General features: G+C 34.7%; 1 protein-coding gene across 5 annotated transcripts in view; it reads right to left on the bottom strand.

The window, feature by feature from the left end:
- LOC145669542 (uncharacterized) overlaps positions 1 to 24109 on the bottom strand; it is a 505866-nt gene that overhangs the window by 7836 nt on the left and 473921 nt on the right. For all 5 annotated transcript variants that reach the window (XM_081737727.1, XM_081737728.1, XM_081737730.1 and 2 more), the window contains 3 exons: positions 19694 to 19891; positions 11858 to 12034; positions 4532 to 4734 (listed from right to left, as the gene is read on the bottom strand). In XM_081737727.1, the coding sequence (XP_081593853.1) occupies positions 4532 to 4734; positions 11858 to 12034; positions 19694 to 19891 (578 nt within the window). The remainder of the gene's footprint in view (positions 1 to 4531; positions 4735 to 11857; positions 12035 to 19693; positions 19892 to 24109) is intronic.

The following is a 24109-nucleotide window of genomic DNA, read 5'->3' as shown; positions in this document are numbered from 1 at the left end:
TATATGATATTTCTTTAAGCGTTTACAAAATGGGATCAAGCTTTTACTTTCGCGGTGTTGTTATACTAGTGGTAAGATGCCATCTTTAACTGTCTGAAGGGACAAATATCTCAAAATCATGCAATTTGGATTTAGCGTGTTTTTCCCTTGTACCCTTCAAATAAAAAATACATTGTACTCACCGCAGACCAAATGTTCATCTAAGAAATACTTTCGGAAATTACTATTTCGATCCTCAGCTTAGCAGTTCGAAAAAAAGAAAATTTAAAAATGGGAAAGAAACATGGATGGGTAAAAACAATTCAGGTTAAAAGAAATTTTAAAAAATATATGGAGTAAACCACTTCTCGCCAGAAGAAAGTTGTACATATGTTTATCCACAACTCACTAAACTAGAAGTGATTCATATATTAATGAAAGGAGGAAACAACCGATTTAAACTTATTTACACACCACGATCCCCTGTAGTGCGAATTCAACTTACAAAGACTGAAATAGTTAAGTTTAAACTGGTTGTTTTCTCCTGTCACTAATATATGAAATCACAACCGCCCAAAGGTGTTCTCAATATATGGACATTGGATTGTCCAAGCACAGCAGCTAAGCTGTGGTACAAGCCATGATCTGAAATGAAGTGAAATCTTTGAGTTTTACGTCCCACGATTATGCCGGTTAGGCTAAAGGAGACGGTGATGATGAGTAATGAATGAAATGGTGGAATGAAGAAAGTGAGAGGAAACGGGAGAACCCCGAGAAAATCCACGCACACGGCGTTTGTCCACCACAAAGTTCACTTGGTTTGGGCTGGGATCGAACTAGGGACCCCAAGCACCATAAGTGAACGCTCTACTACTGAGCCACCGCGGCCCCCGTGTGATCTGAGTAGAGAGCACCGACTTCAGGAGTAGGAGTGTGTATGGCTGTTCTGGAAAGCGGACTGGGTGTGGTAGTGGTTAATGCATCGGTACGGTATGCCCGAGATCCCGGGTTCGAGTCTCGTTTCAGTCAAATCACTTTTTCACTCTTTGTAAGTTGTAGAAGTGATTTAGTTCATATTTTTTTCATTTCTTTTAGCCTGATTTTTTTTTAGCCATCCATGTTTCTTGTCCATTTTTAAATTCCCTTCGTTTTTGAACTGTTAAGTTGAGGATGGAAATAGTAACTTCCGAAAGTGCTTCTTACATGAACATTTGATCTGCAATGAGTGCGAAACTTCTTACTTATAAATAATTGTTTCTATATGATTTTCCATTGCATGCCGTTTTATTTGTTTCCTTGTGTTTATCATTACGAAAGGAATGAAATTGTTGGACTTTGTAATAGTCAATAGTCAATAATATGTGAAGAATGTGGAAGAGTGTAATAGTGAATAATCTGTGAAGAATGTGAAAGAATTAAATAGTGAATAATCTGTGGAGAATGTGGTATAGCAAATAGTCTGTGAAGAGTGTGAGACTGCTGTGATGGGCACGAGGATGTCCGGCTTTGGCATGAGTCAAGGAGTTAGTGGGAGCAAGAATGAAGTTGGAGTATGCAAGTGGGCTTGTTAGAAGTACTTGAAGAATATTATTTAGTACCATGGGGATAAAAATTACTTTTGAGGTTTGTGTGCATGTACCCGTGTCCGTAAATAAAGAGTACCGTAATTATTTTTAATAGTAAAAGTTATAGCTGTATAGCAGACTTAAATCTTAAGATTCCTTTTTCTCTCATGCACGTCGTTTACCTGTGTATATAGAAGAACAAGCACTAACACACAGGAAAAGAGAAAGCTCAAGATTTTACCCAAAAATTCGTTCCTGTACTGACGCTCGCAGAAAATAGCTGAGCGAAATGTACATAAGAACGCAAATTTTACAATATTATCAACGTTTAAAAGGTAAAAACAATTGTCCAAAGATGAATCACATACAAATCGACAGTTCCTATTTGTGGCTGAAGAATGGTAGCCACTTTCTTCCAGAAACGCAGACATGTGGCCTCTGAAGGGCATATTGACAAGATAATGTCTATTAGTATGTGACAGTTTGCATGCCAGAAGTTTCTTAAAAATCTATGCGTGGCGACAAATGACGGGTCTCCGAAATTTTCCGCATTGTTCCTGCACACACACTGCGTTGCAGACAATCGAATTTCTGGAGAAGTCACATATCCAATTGTTCCTCATCTTTTCTAAACTCCAGACCTAGTACCATGTAATTTCTTTTTATTTCCAAGAGTGAAAGAAAATGTACGAGAGAGAGAGAGAGAGAGAGAGATGATTTGACAGAACAAAAGAGGCTGTTAAAGCGAACCGGCGAGAAGTTGCAAATCAAAATTGCATAGACCACGAAGGAAAGTACTTTGATATGCCACAGCTATTCGGAAGTTTCAATTCTTTGTTTATTTGGAAAATTACCCAGGTAAGTTAGTGATTCTATGTAACGATTAAATAACGCTATGCTGCCACGTTTTAAATAACTGCAACTCTCAGCTTTTGAAAGCTATGACTTTATATCCTCACATATGAAATGATAAAATTTGAAGTGTGAAGTGAATACCCCCTTCTTACCTCTCCTATATGTAGTACAACACGAACTGATCTCAGCATAATCGCCCTGAAGATGAGAACGATGTCAGTTCTTGAAACGTCGGCTCTATCGTCAGACTTCACCTGGCTAATATCCCGAGAATATCTCTATATTCGCCGCCAAGAAAGCTTCAATTCTTATATCAAATATCTGATTAGGATTCGAACTCACGACAGTCAAGTCTTGCAGTTGCTAGCTTAATGCTTTAAACCTCTTGACTACTATCAACTACAGAAAAGTTTTCAGCAAGATTTTGTTCATCTACGAGTCACATCTAAAGTAAATGACGATTGCTGAAGATCAAACGCGCGCAAAGATTTTTTTGTTTGGAGGGATCCAAGCTTTGGGGACGGGGAGTCCAATATTACAAGCCACTACAGCTATGTAGCATTCAACGGATTTTATTTTGCATACAAAAAGACTATAAGTAACCGTCAAGTACTTCCAAATTATATTTTCACAGAAAAATGATAGAACTAGATTGTTTTTTACATATATATAAAGAGAAAGAGTACAGATGAAATTTAAGATCAAATTTTAACACTACATCAATCATTTCCGTTAAAGAAGTGTATTCTTATTGAGAAAGTGTACAAATGTATGTTGAGATAGGAAGTTTTGGGGAGTCCGGATCCGCTGGACTCCCCCGTGGGTGCGTTCCTGCTAAAGATAATTCTAAACTGCGAAAACATTGTATTCTAGTTTGTTACAACATTTCGGAGAAATTCAAAACTTTATGTTAATCTTTCTTGTGAATGAAAATTTTCCTGACATCCATCTTACGAAGGATTTAATTGTTCATGCTTTTGGAAATTTATGATTGAAAGGACGCATTTCTCACCCCATAACTAAACTAGCCCTGATAGAACATTCTATGGAAAGCTATGGCTCATCAGACGGTTTGTTGGTAAATGGTGTCCACGTCGACTTACATCGCCGTTATTTTTGGCTTTCTAGATCGCAGTTTCTAGACCGGAGCTTCCTACTCCCCAAACTGAACCGGAGTTCCTCAAACCCAATTTAGATCCGACTTTCCCACTTCCCAATCCAGACCAGACTTTCCCACTTCCCAATCTAGACCGGAGTTCCTCACTCTCCAATCCAGATTGGAGTTTCCCACTTCTCAATCTAGACCGGAGATCCTCACTCTCCAATCCAGACTGGACTTTCCCACTTCCCAATCTAGACCGGAGTTCCTCACTCTCCAATCCAGACTGGACTTTCCCACTTCCCAATCTAGACCGGAGATCCTCACTCTCCAATCCAGACTGGACTTTCCCACTTCCCAATCTAGACCGGAGTTCCTCACTCTCCAATCCAGACTGGACTTTCCCACTTCTCAATCTAGACCGGAGTTCCTCACTCGTCAATCCAAACTGGACTTTCCCACTTCCCAATCTAGACCAGAGTTTTTCACTCTCCAATCCAGACTGGACTTTCCCACTTCTCAATCTAGACCGGAGTTCCTCACTCTCCAATCCAGATTGGAGCTTCCTACTCATCAATCTAGATCGGAGTTTCCTGCTTCCCAATTATCTCACGATGTTGGATAAAAAAGTGAAAAATTCTGTCCATTTACTAAGAATTAAACAGGCTCACGTGTATGAAATAAATGAATTATAACTACTGTTACACAATGTTACACAAGACCATCTTCTCGATCAGTGTTTATTAGAAAGCTTTTATTTTATTTTACGTTTCTCAAAAGGTTTGTTCTTATATATAGGAACCAATCTATATATAAGTATTTGTACTTACCAGTGGTGCCCACCCCCCCTTATGTCCATGACGCACCCCCCCCCCAACTGTCTATCCGTAGGTGTTCTTCCATGAAAAAATCTTCTTTTCGATTAATTTTACCCCCCCATCAAACATATTTATATAGATTTTTAACCCCCCCAAATATTTCAATGACGCAGTTTGCGTCATAGCCCCCCCTTGTGGGCACCCCTGGTACTTACAGAGACTTTTCTAGATCTCTCAATTTTTCATTCAAGGATTGTATAGTCACTTGTAGATCTTTGTTCGCTTTCTTTTCGTTCATAGCGTCAGTGTGGTTTTCTTGCACCATTTCTTCCAGAGAATGAACTTTGGACTTTTCTTCATCCAACTGCTTCTCCAGCTCTTCGATTCGATCCTTTAGACGGCCATGATCACTGCTCACCTATAACAAACATAAATGCAATCAAATATAAAAATACCAAGGATTAGTTGTCATTTAACTTGAAGAACAAAAATAAATGCGAAATTGCAAGCAGTCAACTACTTTCCTCAACCTCGAGACTCCCAAGCTATTATTTAGATAGTATTATATCCACTGAGTGATCAAAACTTAAACTTTTTTTCAAGCGGGTACCACTTTAATTAAAATCCACTACGAGACTGCGTAAGCAGAATTTCATCAAAAGGGAGAAGGTTCAAGTACTCAATTTGATATCCTTTAAGGCTACGCGTGGTTTTTATATATCGGACACTCGTATATTCTAACCATACAAGCACGACTGAACTCAACTTCATGTTTTCTTGTTTAATTGCACTGTGAACTACGCCCTTAAAAAAAAAAAAAAAAAAAAAAAAAAAAAAAAAAAAAAAGTAAAACATCCCTATTTCACACCTACACAGTGCGTCAATTAGAAAACGAGATACAATTAGGAAATTGAATCAATTTATCTCCGTAGGAACCTCATTTATCAATACTCAGCTTTGCACAATCCAGTAAGACATGGAATGAATGATTTCTGGACGTCCAGGATTGTAATGGTGTTCAAAATTCTCGTCACTGTTTTCTGGATGCTGGAAATATCGTTATGCATATTAAAAAAAACAACATTTTACTTTTATTAAAAGCTATTAATTTGGGGAAAAGACAGCAATCACAGTGGAACAGGTCTAGGAAGTAAGCAGCACAAACATTTTTGATGGTGGTGGTGGAGGGTGGGGGGTAAAAGCTCATGAACAGTCACACTGGGTTGTGTGTTGCGAATGATGCAACAAACGAGCACCCAGTTTTCATTTCTTTAAATGCTCCGTTATTATTTGGCAAATGGTCTTCTATATATATACACACACACACATACACAGGGGGCCGCGGTGGTTCTGTGATAGTGTGTTCACTTCTAGTGCATGGGGTCAAGCAGCACAAACTTTTTTGGTGGGGGAGGGACTCATGAACAGTCACACTGTGTTGTGTGCTGCGAATGAGGTAACAAACGACCACCCAGTTTTCATTTCTTTAAATGTTCCGTTATTATTTGGCGAATAGTCTTCTATTTACACACACACACACAGGGGGCCGCGGTGGCTGTGATAGAGTGTTCACTTCTAGTGCATGGGGTCTTAGGTTCGATCCCAGCTCACGCTAAGTGAACTTTGTGGTGAACAAACACCATATGCGTGGGATTTCTCGGGTTCTCCCGTTTCCTCCCACTTCCTTCATTTCTCATCATCACCGTCTCCTTAAGCCGGCATAAACGTGGGACGTAAAACAAAGATTTCATTTCATTTCATATTTACTTCCCCCTTCCCTCCAAAGGTCTGATATTACCCTGAGACTTGCATTACGGTAATTCAAAATGATATTTTGAATATTCGGCAGGATACGTTTTGTTCTCTATGTGTGTGTTCATGCTATTATTTTGCTGTTATGTCGGTGTTTCGTCTTGTTTTTGTTTTTGATGAATATTCTGGTAAGTAGAACTACCGATTTTTTTGTACGTGTGTATAGAGAAGGGATTCTTGTAAACATTTCAAGTATATTGCATGGCATTGCATCTGATTATCTTCTCAGCATAGAACAATGAATGACACATTCGCAGATTTAAATATGGCAACCTTGATTTCTAACTGTTTCAGTGGGCTTGACACTTCCACCCTCATAGAAAGTGACAATGACCTTCCTCCCTCCCCTTTGGAAACTACCTCCCATGACCAGAAACCAGATTTTGCCGAAGGGAACTTCAACGCTATTCATTTCAACGCGCAAAGCCTTCTTTCAAATTTCGTGGAAATTGAAAGCATTGTATCCTCTTTTAAACATGTGCATGCAGTACTTATTTCTGAGTCTTGGATAAAGGATTCCCTCTCAAACAACCTCGTTCATTTATCAGGTTTCCATCTCTTTACAAACAATAGACAGGGTAAACGCGGCGGGGGTGTGGCAATATACTTACGAGACAACTTCCAGGTCAAACTTCTGTCTCAGTCAGCTGGTGTATATAACAGTAGTTCAGAATATATTATATTCGAAGTCACTGTAGGTCACCAGACATTGCTTTTGAGTGTTGTGTATCGTCCCCCCCGTACATCTTTCATAAACTTTGTTGACGATATTGCAAAACATTTACCCAATTACCAGCATTCCATAATAATGGGTGATACAAATTGGGATCTTTTAACAACGAAAGACGAAGTCTTGCAATATCGGGATACGATCTCGGGCCTTAACCTTGCTATCTGTCCTCTTGGTCCAACCCATCACATAAGGAACTCAGCATCATGGATAGATGTGATACTGGTATCCAAGGAAGAACATGTAATTAGCCACGGTCAAATCCACACACCGGGCATCTCGTACCATGATATGCTATATATATCCTATAAACTTCGAGTTCCGCAATATAAAGCTAAATTCACATCATATAGAGACTTTCGGTACATGAATGAAGTAGATCTGAACATCGACGCTGCCTACTTGCCGTGGCACTCAATAAACTGCCTCCCTACAGTTGACGAGCAGGTAAATACTCTAAATTCTCTTTAATAATAAATTTGTATGATAGACACGCCCCTGTAGTTAAGAAACGAGTTTCGCGACCCCCATCACCCTGGTTAACCGATGAATTACGTTCGTTAATGGCGCGGAGAGATAAAGCTTATAGAGCATACAGGAGACATGTTAAAAATAGTGATCCTTCCAGTGATAGCACAATAAATTCCAATACAAAATTCGAAAACTATAGGATATTAAGAAACCGTTGCACTCAAGAAGTAAGGAAGGCAAAACGGCGCTTTGACTATGAAATACTTGAATTCGAAAATAATGGAGCAGTTCTTTGGAAACGGCTAAAAGTATTAGGTGTTGGGAGAAACATAGTCAAGAACGCAGTTAACTATACGCCAGACGAATTGAACAATTTTTCTGTCAAAGCCATATGATACCAGCCTCCATGAAACTGCAAACAATGAATAGTATTGTAGCTTCGGAAATTAACTCTCTGTTCTCGTTTTCTCACGTACAGCCTGCACATGTATTAAAAGCGATCCAAAGAATTAAATCTAAAGCCACTGGTACAGATGATATTTCAATAACCATGATCAGGAAAATCCTACCGCATGTACTTAATCCTATCACTGACATTTTTAATTACTCTCTTGCCACAGGTACTTTTCCCACAGTATGGAAACTCGCTAAGGTCCGCCCACTTCCAAAAAAGAACAACGCTGATAATATTGCAGACTATCGTCCTATCAGTGTCCTTCCCGTGCTTTCAAAAGTTTTTGAATATATTGTAAATGATCAAATTCGGGAATACTTAACAACAAATAATTTATTGGATACATTTCAATCTGGTTTTCGAAGAAATCATAGCACATGCACTGCACTAGTAAACGTAACGGAGGATATAAGATGGGCTATTGATAACAGAAAACTGACGCTCCTTACTCTTCTTGACTATAGTAAGGCATTTCAAACAATTGATTTTGACATACTACTTCAGAAATTATCATTATTGTTTAATTTTTCTGAATCAGTGGTTAAATGGTTTCATTCTTACCTTCACGAACGTAAACAAAGAGTAGTGATCAATCAGGATCACATATCGACATGGCATTGTATCGACAGTGGAGTGCCGCAGGGTAGCGTACTAGGTCCCCTTCTCTTTGCCCTTTACATTAATTATCTCCCTAAAATTCTCACATATTGTAAATACCATATTTACGCTGATGATTTTCAGTTATATGCTTCTTTTCCCCAACAAGATATTAATAATGCGATTGAGAAAATAAATACTGAGTTAAACAAAATCAGCGACTGGTCTACGGCTCATGGATTAAAATTAAATGCAACAAAATCGCAGTGCATTTTAATTGGCTCCCCAAGAATTCTTTCTTCTATTAATATCCACCAGCTCCCAAATATAAAATTGTCCAATACTGTTATTCCATTCTCTACAACTGTCAAAAATTTGGGAGTCATAATAAATCAAAATCTCTCCTGGTCAGATCAAATAAATGGAGTTTGTAAGAGAGCATTTGGTGCCCTACATACGTTAAATCGACTAAGAAAATTTTTACCAATATCTTTGAAGATCAAACTTGTCAAGGTACTGGTGTTACCACATCTTGACTATTGCGACTCAGTCTATTCTGATCTAACAGAAAATCAATCAAAGCGCTTGCAAAGAGTGCAAAATGCATGCGTTAGATTTATTTTCAATATAACTTACAGGGAACATCTCACATCTTTTTATAAAAAACTGTCATGGCTGACGTTAGTTGGAAGAAGAAATTTACATAATCTTACCCTATTGTACAAAATACTTACTACGTCAGAACCATCGTATCTAGCCCGTAGATTTTTATATTTATCAGACTTTCATACTAGAAGCACAAGATCACAAGATAATTTCTTGCTCTTCATACCCAGTCACAATTTGATTCATACTCAAAATCCTTCACAGTAAGTACTACGCGCTTCTGGAACAGTTTACCTCAATTAATACACAACGTTTCCACAGTTGCCAAATTTAAAAAATCTGTAAATTCCCTTCTCTTAAGTAAAGATAAGGATACTGGTAGCACATGAGGCATCTTCGTTTTACCAGATTATTAATAACCCACATATGAACACACAACCAATAGGTAACCTATGTTAATTTGTACATCTTATATGTTCATACTTCTAGTACCGCTATATGCAATATGCAATTTTAGGTTTCTCCATGTTATTTTTGTTTCCTCTATTGTATATTATTTTTCAATTTTTGTTTTTTACTTAAGTAGTATATTTTTTTATGTGGTTCAATACTCTTCTTTTGTAATTGTTAATATTTTCTATATATTGTTTTTTTTTTTTTTTAATATATCTAATGTATGCACGTGGTTAAGTGCTCGGAGAAGGCTGCAGAGCCTTAACTTCGCCACGTAAAAGAAGTCATAAATAAAATAAAATAAATAAATATTTCGTATTTTGTAATCATTTCAGTTGTTCTGATAGACCTCTGCGCTCGTTATCTTTCACAGACTCTCTGTCAACACTCATGCCATTGCAAGACACGGGAACATGGAAGGCAATTGTCCCCATAGGAACATGGAAGGCAATTGTCCCCATAAACTTTTTTTCTTATTAACTCGAATGTATCTCTTGAAATTTTCTCTAAGCACGCACACAACTTTATGTTCATTCAGTTTCATTGTTAAAACGGTGACGAGGTATCATAATACTAGTTTAGCTGTATCATGTTCTATACTGCCAGCCGGACGAGATAGAATTTTTTGTACGCGTTCCTAAGGTGACATGCAAGATTCACCATTATGAAAAATTTCCGTGCCAAAAGCAACTTTGCAGAAGAAAGAAAAAAATCAGGTTTCCTAATTGCTGCACTGTGTAGTTAAGACAACTCAAGTCATCCCGGATATTTTATTTAAGAAACAATTCCAAAACTGTAGTTAAATAAAGCAAATACATGCAAGGAGAAAATTCACTGCAAGAAAGCATTTTTGTTTATTAACCTTATGTACACCAAAGTAGGTTAAAAACTGTCCACACTTTTATTAGGATAAGAATATTTATAGATATTTCTTTAGTATCATGTCATAAGTCAGGTTTTGTGTCACAAATAATCTGAATTTTATTTTCTGCTATTCAATATTTTTAACCTCTATAAAATAACCCAAAATTAAAAAAAAAAAAGTTTTCGTGATGGACTGAAAGTAACTTCCTCTGTGTAATGTGTTATCATAATGCGCATAACATTATTTCCAGTTAGAGTTAAAGATTCTGACACTAGGTGTCACTACGTGTACGGCTGACGCAAAGCGTCGTACACACAAACGGAAATAAACCTGCTGGTTTCAAAGTGATGATATTAAAAGTGAAAACCCTACGTATACCAAGGGGTTACACATAACACCGCATATCAAGGGAGTGTTAAAATCATTATTTTCTGTCCCAGAAAATGTTATATTCTTCTCTATTTTGTACATTCAGTTGTCTTAGTTTATATTTACTACAAAAGAAAGAAGAAAAATTACATGTTCTGGGACAGAAAATAACGATTTATGTGGTGAACGTATTTTAACCCTCCTTTGGTGTGCGGTGTTACGCGTAACTCCTTGGTGTACGTAAGGTTAATGAGATAACACTTCGCTACGTATCAGTACTTTACTTTTATAAGTATTATAACGTAGTTATACGTAGGTTGATCAATAAAGACCGATCATCAGTGTTTATGAGGTGGCTAGAACAACAAGGGACAGAAAACGAAACACGTCTGTGTGGTGGGAGAAGTGACGAACAGTTCGACAAGTTTGAAGGCCATGACGTCAGGAATGTGACCTTGGCAATCGTTCAAGTACACGTAGTTTCAGTTTCGCATAAGGCAACATGGAAGTGACACGCGAAAAACAGTACAGTGTATTCAAATTCTGTTTTCGCTTGAAGAAAACAGCAGCTGAAGCATATGCGATGTTACAGGAGGCGTATTGAAGAGTCTGTTCTTCCTTATAGCACAGCACGAAGATGGTTCAAAATGTTTAAAGATGGGAGACAATCAACTTCAATGGAAGGTGGACCCGGCGCTAGAGTAATCGCTCTGACGGACGTTAACGTCAACACCGATGCTGTGATAGTGAGAGAAGATCGTCGAATCACGGTAAGAGAACTAGAGCAAACAATGGACATTTCATTGGTTCCGCTCATAGGCTACTCACAGACAAACTGCATACGTCACGTGTCACGGAGGCGATTTTGAAGGATCTGTCCAAAAATGGCTTCCAGTATGTCTTTGATGACTGGCAAAATCGTTGGGACAAGTGTATTGCATATAATGGGTACTATTTTGAAAAAGACCATCAACATTTGGAGGATTAGTACAAGTAATTATGTTATTGATCAGCTCTCGTACGTTAATATATATATATATATATATATATATATATATATATAAAATAACATCAAGAAACATATCTCGAACGGGTTTCGTCGGACATCAGAACATCTGGAAATTTTATATTAAACTTTTTTTCTGGGTGTATTGTAAGTGTTTGAATGGTAAAATTCTACTTACTTGCTTCCTCTTAGTTTCAAAATCTGCCACTTCCTGTAGTAATTTGTCCTTTTCTTTATCTAGTTGCATACACAATGTTTGCGCTGCTGACAATTCATTCTGCAATCTTCGTCTTTGTTCACTTTGGTCTTTTAGTTGTACCTCTAGTGATGACACTTGATGAGTTAACTCGGAAATCTAGAAGAAGTTTATCTAAAGTTAGATTTTCTTACATTAAAACTTTTTTTTATTATCTCTTCACATGATGAGTTAATTCGGAAATCTAGAACTTTAGATTTTGATAACATTAGAACTTATTTTATTATCTCTTCAGATGATGAGTTAACTCGGAAATCTAGAAGAACTTTATATAAAGTTAGATTTTGATTACATTAACACTTATTATCTCTTCAGATGATGAGTTAACTCAGAAATCTAAAAGAAGTTTATATAAAGTTAGATTTTGATTACGTTAACACTTATTATCTCTTCAAATGATGAGTTAACTCGGAAATCTAGAAGAACTTTATATAAAGTTAGATTTTGATTACATTAACACTTATTATCTCTTCAGATGATGAGTTAACTCGGAAATCTAGAACTTTAGATTTTGATAACATTAGAACTTATTTTATTATCTCTTCAGATGATGAGTTAACTCGGAAATCTAGAACTTTAGATTTTGATAACATTAGAACTTATTTTATTATCTCTTCAGATGATGAGTTAACTCGGAAATCCAGAAGAAGTTTACATAAAGTTAGATTTTTCTTACACTAAAATTTATTCTAATATCCCTCCTTCTTTTTCTTCTCAGTCAAACATGCTACATACGAATATCGAGGCGTTTTTAAAATGTCTGGATACAGGGTCAATTTATTTGCTTTGTAACACGTCAATTATTTTTCTGACAGAAAGTTCTTTTATGATTTTATACAGGGTGTTACAAAAATCTATCACAATATTTTGGAAATATATTCCTCACATCAATATAAGAAAAAAAAAATGTTTATATAGATCTGTGGTCGGAAGTGCATAGTTTCTTAGTTATAGGGTGCCGAAAACGTGAAAAAATGAACCTTACAGGTCCATAGTTCCACTAGTATAGGACCGATCGTAGTCAGGTCAAGATAATCACTGAGGAAGCAGTACGTGAACTTCCAAATATTCATCTTTCAGAACCTCCGGTACTTGCACAATTATTTTAGACAAGCTGTTTGGAAGTACCTGATTACTCTCCACCTACCTCTGTAAAAATTGGTGTGCAAGTACTGGAGAATTCTTAAACAAGTTCAGTTGTCTCATGTTTTCGGCACCCTGTAACTCTGAAACTACCCACTTTTGAGCACAGGTTGATAAGAACTTTTTTTTTTTTTATTTCCTAAAATATTGACACAGTTTGAAACACCCTGTATGCAGCTTTTAAATCTCAAGAAGAAATAAACTGGCTACTCTTTACTCTATAAGGTTAACATATTTACCCAACTGTATGATGACATTTTTTCTTAGTTCAGAAAATTTCCCTCGGTTTACAATCTGTATCATGAACACAGCCGGTACAGGAGATGACACCCTTTATCTACGCAATGAGAAAATGTTCCGAAAAATTTCCCCCAAAGCCACCACATCGTGTAGACTCAGTGTTGCCAAGTCAGTGGAATTTCTTCTAATTATGCTGGATTTTAATTTCTTCTAAATGTAGTGGATTTTATTTATTTATTTATTTTTTTGTAATTGTAATGGTTTTTAATTTCTTCTAATTGTAGTGGATTTTAGTTTCTTCTAACTGTAATGGATTCTAATTGTATATGGACTATCCTAGGAGTCTGGTGTGTAACTAGATTATTAATTACTTAAGCCATCAGATTATGTTGAAATGATTTAATAATAACTCGTTGAACCGGGTTCTAAAGGTAAGAAATTCTATTCGTTTAATTAATATCTACCTTACTGCATCTATAAGTAAAGAAAAGTATGCAGAAACTTTTGCAGTTATATCTATACTCAATGCTGTCATTCAAATTATATAACAACCGGTTCTATGATTAAATAAAATAAAATGAAATCTTTGAGTTTAACGTCCCACAATCATGCCCTTTAGGCTAAAGGAGACGTTGCTTAGAGCAAGTTAATGATAACAGAATAATTAGTAGAATGAGAAAGTGGGAGGAAACGGGAGTACCCGCAGAAAACACACGGGTACGACGTTGTCCACACAAACTTACTTGGCCGGGGATTGAAGCAGGGAACCCCACGCACCAGAAGTATAAACGCTCTACCACTAAGCCACCGTGCCCCCTTTGGTCATATGGTTAGTATAGTAACTTGACTTAGTACCAGGGTTGGCAAAAACCATGGTTTTTATTTAAAAAACCAAATAAACCGGTTTTTTTGGTTTAAACCAGGTTTTTTTGGTTTAAACCAGGTTTTTATGGTTTAAATAATTTGCTCTATATATTCATATCATATATGGACAGAAATAAGTTTGTTTCGCCTTGATGTTATTATGCGACAACCGAGTTATGCTGGAAGTGGTCACATAAGCTTAAAGCGGAATAAAAACCGCTTCTTGAGTTACATCCGAGAGAAATTGTCCTCCATTTGAACTCAGAACCAGGACTAATTGGCCACAAATGCGATACGTCTGCCGACTCACTCACGAAGGAATCCTGATAGAAATCGTTGTACTGATCTTTACATGCTTCTTAATATAACTGTCAAGAGTCATTTCAGAAGGACAAAAAGATAAACAGTTGCACAAGTGAAACCATTACACAGAATTACATGAACAATTTCAAAGTACTACGGAGTACAGAAGAACTAATTTAGTTCAAGTTAGTTAACAACGACTTTTGTTGGTTCAAATTAAAGAAATACACCGACTTAATCGGCATATCAATAAGAAAAGAGAATAAAGATACGAATTATTTGAGTCCACTTTTGCTCAGACTCATTTATACATAAATAGATACCAAAGATACTTATTTCACTAAAGGCCTCTCGTGAGGTCTGTATGACCCTTCCCCCCCCCCCACACACACACACAAAGTACGGCATTTTCGATGTATTTTATCAATAGTAAACATTGAAACGAAACAATATTTAGAATTTTTCTTCGATTGCAATTACATAACAATAATAACTACAAAAAATCACAAAATAAACATTTATAAACTTATAAAAAAAAGTTGCTTTTGTAGTATAATCTTTTTGAGTAATGAATGGAGAATATAGGTCTGAATATAATACGAATAATATACGGGAGTGAAACGTGATAACCCACAAATGTGTGTTCATCAAGATTTTACAAACACTTACACTTTTACGAACATTTTTTGTTTTTTGGTTTAAACCAGTTGGTTTTTTTGAAAAAACCAGCTGGTTTAAACCTTGGTTTAAATCATGGTTTAAACCACCTTGGTTTAAACCAGCCAACCCTGCTTAGTACTAATATTATTACTATATGATTATGTTACTAAGCATTTATATATATTATTAGAACTCGGATTTCTTTGATCTAAAAAAAATCAATGCATTCATGTACTAAGAATGGGAAAATATGACATAATATGACAGAGCGACTCACGAAAACAAAATAATTACTTAACAACAAATCCTAAGAGCAGCAAATTAGAAGTTTACCAAGTTATTTTCTACCGAACAAAATATCTTTAAGTTTTGAAGTGTCGATCACAGCACATTGCTAAACTCAAAAAACAGAAAAGCCGAATGGTTAGTTTTTCGTTGCAAATAGTGGCAAGACTGAAATAGTGATGTCGTTATTTCCTCTTCGTTACTATGGTGATCGCCATGTTTTTTTTCTAAACAAATGTATGAAGCGATAGGAATGCTACGAAGTATACTGTTAATAAGAACACACAGTTAATAATAATTTTAGAACATTTTGCGGAAAAAGTATAGTTGACAGGAAAATATACAGATTAAGAATATGGGTCCACTATATTTAAAAAATTTACGAGTGAAATCTAATTAACGAAGTAACATATAAGGAACTTTTTGTGCAGAGGTCACATCTCTAGGCAATCTGATAAGATAGAAATTGCATAAGTAATGCCAGTGCCATTACCACGTAATGCACAATGAACAAATGCAACTATACACAATGTAAAAGCTCTAAGGTACAACCTGATGAGCTGTCGTCACAATGAAAATGGAACAAATAGACGATTTGTCTACAAGGAAAAATAATTGTCTATTTTGAAAATACTTTTAATTATATTGGTGCATTTAGATATTTTACACCCACCCTTTAAAATATGAGTGCATAATTACAGTGGCTACAAAATAAAGAAACAATCAATCAATCAAAACACAGAAACAAAAAAGCAAGCCTGTAACAATATGCGTTCTGAGAATTTTCACTCTGGATCAATTTCTGATCGGTTGACATGCATCGGATCTTTCCTTATATTTCCTACTTATCTTAAAAATATATACTGACAGTATAACAAGAAAACATCCAATTATGAGTGTTTCAGCATTAGTTTTAAACACTGTTTCTGTAGACCTACACGTTTTGAATGTAATGTGTGATACTGATAGTACTAAATAAAAGTTTCCCAGCAGTACTAAATAAAATTTTCCCAGAATTATTTAAATTTAATATCCGATAATAACTAAGTTAAATATACACTGTATTTTGACGCTTAACGTAACCTCCAAGTGTACAAATCATAAAATCTACGATATCAGAGGAAACATTTCACTTTCAACACTTGACCTATTTTAACATATTATTTACGTAATTGCTTGCTTTTTATATGTTTTCGTAGTTTGATTCATTAGAATAATTTTTGAACATATATAAATATTTCTTTTACTCTAATGTTTGCAATCCGGAAGTTAACACATCACTGTTTTCGCTTTATACTTAGGTTCTTAGGCCATGTTGTTTAGAAAATAAAACTACGATCACCATGGAAACGAGACGGATGTGACATCACAGTATTTCAGTCTACAAGTGAAACTCGCCTAAATTATGACAAAAGTATGCTTTTATATCGTTTTATATATTTTCATGCTCACTGAAGTCAGAAATGTTTATATTTAATTATACATGTAAAAATATGACAGGATAATAAAAAATATCACTACGATAGAAATCCGAGCAATAATAATAATAATAATAATAATAATAATAATAATAATAATAATAATAATAATAATAATAATAATAATAATAATAATAATAATAATAATTGCCTTTTCAACATATTATTTGTCGTGGTTTATATATTCTTCGATGCATTGACAACTTTTGTATTTTAGGCTTTCTTCTTTATTTGTATTTATTTGTTTATTATTATTATTATTATTATTATTATTATTATTATATTGACAAGATTTTTATATTTTTTTTACTATACTACTTTACACTATGTTCTTTGTTACTAGCATGTTTTGTTTATTTTTTTACTATTTTCTTCTTCTTTCAAATCTATTTTCATTGTTCATCACTATTAGTGATTATTGTACGCTCGTATCTTTCTTTTTTACTTTACTTGGTCATTTTATCTGATTTGTATTACCTTGGTTATTGTAATCAATTTTTCATTATTTGTATTACTTTTGCCATTGTAATCAATTTATCATTATTTGTAGCACTTGATTTGTATTACTTTTGCCATTGTAATCAATTTATCATTATTTGTATCACTTGATTTGTATTATCTTGGTCATTGTAATCAACTCATCATTATTTGTATTATTTAATTTGTATTTTGCCATTGTAATTAATTTATCATTATTTGTATTATTTGATTTGTATTACTTTTGCCATTGTAATCAATTTATCATTATTTGTATTATTTGATTTGTATTACTTTTGCCATTGTAATCAATTTATCATTATTTGTATTATTTGATTTACAATACTTTTGCCGTTGTAATCAATTTATCATTATTTGTATTATTTGATTTGTATTACTTTTGCCATTGTAATCAATTTATCATTATTTGTATTATTTGATTTGTATTACTTTTGCCATTGTAATCAATTTATCATTATTTGTATTATTTGATTTGTATTACTTTTGCCATTGTAATCAATTTATCATTATTTGTATTATTTGATTTGTATTACTTTTGCCATTGTAATCAATATATCATTATTTGTATCACTTGATTTGTATTACTTTGGGCATTCTAATCAATTTATCATTATTTGTATTATTTGATTTGTACTATTTTTGACCCTATAATCAATTTATCATTATTTGTATTATTTACGTTTTATTACTTTTGCCATTGTACTCAATTTGTCATATTTTTTGCATTCCTTCAGCACATTTGTGGTTACTGACCGTTTGTGTCCTTAGACATATTGAATTATTATGATTATGATCACAATGGTGCTATAACAGTGACTAGGATTAAACTATGCAGCACGCTTTTTATATTGACCCTTTATTGGCAGAAACTGTTCGTATATGATAAGACATAACTCTAACACAGTACTGAAAGTTTCGCAACAGCAAATCTGCCTTTCGAAGCCATGTATTTCCCCCAATTTTCCCAATTGAAAAATTTCCTACCAACTAAAATAATATTTCTTTTGGCCATTGAAACATAATAGTGTCATCTGTGTGAGTGTGAAAACATCAGGAGCCGCATTTCATATCGGTTTGCGTCAGCAAAACGCAAAATCTGTTTTTTTGACAGGATTCTAAACACGTGTTACAAAAGCAAAACTGCATTTGTGCATCGGCAGAATCACATTTTCATTGCTGAGACGCTTTAAAATTTTTTGTAAAAAAAAAAAAAAAAAAAAAAAAAAAGTCATGCCCCAACTGTAGCATGTTTTTAATTCTTTTTAAAAGCTGGAAAGAAAAAATTATATACTAATTCTCAAAAAATAGTACTACACTTTCTTTCTTTTCGAAAGTATTGGATCTAGAGGTGGAGAGAGAATTTTAACAAATTTCATGCGAACCAGCTGAATGATATCACTGTCACGGCTGAACCGGCTCTACCATATGTGCAAGACATGCATTTGTACGCGATGGCAAATTTCGAGAGGCGGCAAAATCTGTCATAACTATATTATTTAAAATAAATATTTCTTGTTAGAAACAGACTTTATGATGATGGTACTTAAATTTACTAAACTGACCTTTTATTTGAATATTACATTCATACAGTAAATCATATTTAAGTCGCTTAGTTTAAGGTCAAATGGACAGTACTAAAGCAAATGATCAAACAAATTCCAGAATGAATTGCTTGGTTGTTGTCAAATACAAGAACTCAATTCTCGAACAGTAACACACGCCTGTTCCATTTAGTTAGTTATCACATTTTTGATACAAAAACTAGTCTTGTTTTTGTAACAAACATGTTCCTTATCATTAAAGGTGGAAACAAGGTCTTTTTTTTTTTTTAAATTTAACAGATGTGTAAGAAAAATCAAGAAATAAACGTAAAAGAGTTAGTTGCACTGGAATTGCAAACTGATATATTGAGATAGAAGCTTAATATTGAATTCTCTAAAAAGTATTACTATCTTCCCTCTGCAGGTGTGTTTACTTCATCTTTCAGTAACGTAATAGATTTTTATTTAAAGAGAAAAACAGGCACAACGAGATTTATTTGTAATGTGTAGGCCTTTCTGAGTGCGAATGCAGTTTCCCCTCTCTTCGTTGTTCATGATAAGATATCATACTTAAAATTGTGGCTTTGAAGATTTGTTCTTTCTGGAGAAAGAGTGGGCGGCAAAAATGCCTAGGGCCAGTCCTGATCACTGTATATACCAGAACAGAAATATGCATAAAAAATGTCTTTGTGACAGAATATTAGTTAGCTAAGAAAAAGATCAAAAAATTTCAGCTGATACTTTACCTGTCTCTCTAATCCGCTGATAAGAGCTTTCTTACTGTCCATTTCTATTTGTAAATCAGCAATGCGATTGTTTGCTCGTTGAAGTTCTTGCCTCATCTCTTCAGAAGCTGATTGTAGAGTTTGGTTGTGTTTTCCTAAATGGCCTGCCTCTTCACTGATGTTTAACAATTCATGAAGAAGTTCCTCCCTCTCTCGGTCCTGTAACAATTAACAAAATGTACGTATATTTGAAAACAAGTACGGTGATAATTTGGAACTACAAAATCTAACAATGAAATTAATGTAGAGTTATATCACTGAGAATTAAGGATCATCTTGAACTATCAATGGAGTCCTCTCATAAAAACAGAAAGCACAATCCATATTTAAAGATATGATTTATCTCATCTTCGTATAAATTGTAGAAAACAAGGCAGGGAATCAATTTCAAATTTTCAACCGCGGTTAACAGCTAATGCAGAACAAGAAGTTATTGAAAAGTTCAAGGCATATTGAATGAATTAAAAACAAGTTTTCATCAGTAACTTGATAAAGTCGTATGAGAGGGCCACATTATATTCAAGAAATTCATAATGGTATGTAGCTGATTCCAGAAAAAATAAACTTTAATAGAAGGATATAAAAATAAATCCATAAAATATTTAGGCAAAATATTTAATGACATTCCAATGTTCACTTTCAGATGTTCTTCAGTCTTTAGTTTTATTGCCTTGAAACCAATTGAAGATATAAAATTTATATATATACTGTATTGTGAATACACAAAATATTTTTCATTATTCGAAATCAGAAAGGATTTCACCTTTAATATTTACCAGGTTTAATTATATGGAAGTAGTATGAAAAATACAGATCGGCAAAGTTGTCCATTAAGCACAGGTTTGTTAAAGTACGTGTTTCTCTATAATTTTCTCAGAATAATGATGAAATAATTAGATAAAAAGTTTCAAGAAATCCATATATTGAAACCAAGTACCCACTACTAATTATTCTATTTACAACAACTATTATATCAATATCATATACTGGTTACAAATTCTACCCTCCGAAAACTACTGATATCACAAAAATTTCACAAAGACACACAAGAAAACTTTACACCTACTACAAATTGAACTACAGACGCATGACCCATTCTTATCGAGAAAAATAGTGGAAACATTACATTTTATGAGACAAAACGAGTGAATGAAGTATCATGCGTGCGTTCGATATATTACGACTTTCCAAACATAGCTAACTTTTCAGGACAGATATCCATTTAAAATAACGACTACGATCTATCACGACCATACTGACACATACTACTATAAAATCATTGTTGTTTTAAGAATTCAACGCCCTTTCTAATTGAGACTATATGAAAAGTGGATATATTTTAGTATTTAGTTTTTAGTTTTCATTAAAGATCTTATGTAGTTTTATATGTACTTTTATTATTACATATTCTTATTCATATTTCTTAAAATTCTACTTAGCGCTTAATTATGTTTCTTTTTTTTCCGTGACACACAGTTTTATGATGTAAGATATATAGTTGATATATATTATGTAATAATGTTTGTGATAAAATGGCCACTTTAAATGTACTTTATTTACGCTATTAAAAAAAAAAAAACTTTTTCCATTCAATAAAATTCAAATTTACAATGGGGGAGCGATGGCTCCGTAGTAGAACGTTCAGCTCTAGTGCGTGGGGTCAGGAGCGTCATTTCAGATTTTGCTTGGGGGGGCACGACCCCTTGATTTAAGTCAAAGTTCTCGTTTTTCACTGATTTACTACTATTCTTTTGATAAAATCTATATAAATCTCAAACTCAGGCAATTGCCCCTCCCTGGCCCCCTAAATGACGCCCCTGCGTGGGGTCCCTGGTTCGATCCAGCTCGCGCTAAGTGGGTTTTATGGTGGACAAACACCGTGTTCGTAGGTTTTCTCGGGTTCTCCCGTTTTCTCCCACTTTTTTCATTCCACCATTGTATTCATTTCTCATGATCTCTCCTGTAGCCAAGGCGGCATAATCGTGGGAAGTAAAAGTGGGATTTCATTTCAATTTCAAATTTACAATGGAATATAATATCTGAATCTACGTCACTCGCTGGAGCGTACCTTGAAAGACAATTAATGGCAAGTCCGTGTTTGCAAGGATTTGACGGTAAATGTTTCTTCCTTCCAATTGTCCAAGCAATATTCAGAACTCTCAAGAAGGTAATTGGTTTATCCCACCAAGCTCGACCAACCTCAGTCTTCTATCAGATCCCTAGGACACCTGAGTGTTTACCAGTTATATCTGCTGATTAAAGGGACTCCTCTAGCGAGTAGTATCTTCCAGCATCTACATTGTTAGTGCCCGATCGTTGTAAGGCAACTCACCTTCTACTTGGAGACAAGACTCCCAAGTTCTCGAATCCTACGATTTGACCACAGTTCGGCAGAGACTAACTTAGATCGGGATCCTGATAATTCCCGACCCTACCTAACTCAGATTTCGTGCTGAGGAACCACGTATGCACTACCTCCGCCTCCTGGATCCAATGAAAACCTTTACCCGCTCATTTCTAAGTGATTATAAAGGTATCCTCCCATATTCTCACTTCGTAGTTGTGGAGAATACTATCAAAGAATTACCTTAATGGCTATATTTTAAAGGAGTTCTATTTATCCAAAAACTCGTACCTGTCTGTGTGTCCGTCCGGGAGACAATCTTAAGAACTATCTGATGAATCACCATCAATTTCAATCAGAATGTAGGAAGGTCAAAAATTAAGAATCAAGTTCGTTAACGAACGTGATACATCTAGTTGATCCCATATGAACAATTAAAAAATAGTTCGATATCATACGTGCTTCATAGGCTAACTGGAGAGCTGCTGAGATTAGCAGGTTAGTATAATGATCAGGATACAAAATACTAATCTACCCGTGAGATACAATGCTAAAATAGAACTACTCCTAAAAACTTAAGTATTTTATATTTTCAAATATTGCGGTACAACGCTATATTTAACCCTAGGGCTTAGTAAAGTTTAACTTGTTAGGGAGTCTACCAAACCAAACTTCTTGACGGAGTATACACTGTGGCAGTGCTACTTGTTCTGACGACGGGTAAAGTAAATATTCCCTTATTTAAGCCATATTTAACCAAAAGACACTGTTTAACCCTTCCACATACCCCAATGAAGACGGCAAGATGTAAGTTGCCGAAATTAGCAGTAAGTTTTCAAAACGGAACACATATGTACATTATTAAACAATTTCAATAATAAAACCACAACTATTTAATCCTGAACACGAGAAAACAAAAACTGAAAATCATTTAACACAGAGCTACTCCATTTCATCTAATCCTCCTAATTGCCCTCAACAAACACACCACACACATTACGTTAGGTCGACGAGGGACCACAGACACACAAACATATTTATTACCTGAAACTTATTCGTGAGAAAAATACTCGTCCAATGTATTTTTTAGAAGAAGAATCTTCTTGGTTTATTTCAGGAAAGAAACGATGACTTTGCAACACATGTCCTTAAATTAAATTATCAATTAATAAGTATATAATTCAACTTAATCAAATGCAAGACAAAATTTGATTTTGATTGTTTGAAAACAAGACCGTTCTTACCTTAAAAAAAGACACTAATTTCGAAAAGCTTAATGTGATATTCGAACCATACGGAAATCTTATCAGAATTCGAATTTTAGTCTCCCATATAAAATGCAATAACGTGACCATTTTGACACATTGAAGCATGAATTCATTTCCCTATCATTGGTTTCCTGGAGAGCAATGAAGCCAAGAATGCCCTCCGCCTCCAACCAACAAACAAACTAAAATTCATGACGCATTTTGATTGTTTAATCATAGCTACGCCCAGTGTTTGAAGTGGGAAAAAAGCAGAGGTGGTATGTTTTATTACGATTTTAACTCGACATACCGGCTATCTAAATGTTGAAATATAGTGAGGGTATGTTGCCTAAAAGATTAAATTTCTATTTACATATTGACTGAAAATCATTGGAGAGCTTCTCTTTAGTTACAGGGAGGGGACATGGAAACACCTTGATTCCCCGGCAACCACTTTTTGAAAAAAAAAATAAATAAATAAAAATAAAAATAAAAATAAAAATAAAGATAAAATTTAAAAAAATATTCCCTGATGTTTTATAGAGAATTATACATGAAAATCCTCAAAACCCGTGTTTTTTATTAACAATTTACTGCGAAGAAACTCCTGGACCTTCTACTCGACTGAGGAGTATTTCCAACTCCTGGAAGACCCGTCTCCACAGAAGACAACCCTTAAATCTGGCCACGCTCAAAAACACGCCATTTATATGCATTGAAGCAAGAAGACATACACATAGAAAAGAAAGAAATAATTCAATATGGGACATCAAAAATATAAACTAG

Source organism: Thermobia domestica, chromosome 14 (genome assembly GCF_964235325.1).
Source record: "Thermobia domestica chromosome 14, izTheDome1.hap1.1, whole genome shotgun sequence".
NCBI classification, from domain to species: Eukaryota; Metazoa; Arthropoda; class Insecta; order Zygentoma; family Lepismatidae; genus Thermobia; species Thermobia domestica.
Note: the sequence above shows the minus strand (reverse complement) of the source record. Positions and strands in the feature narration are given on the sequence as shown.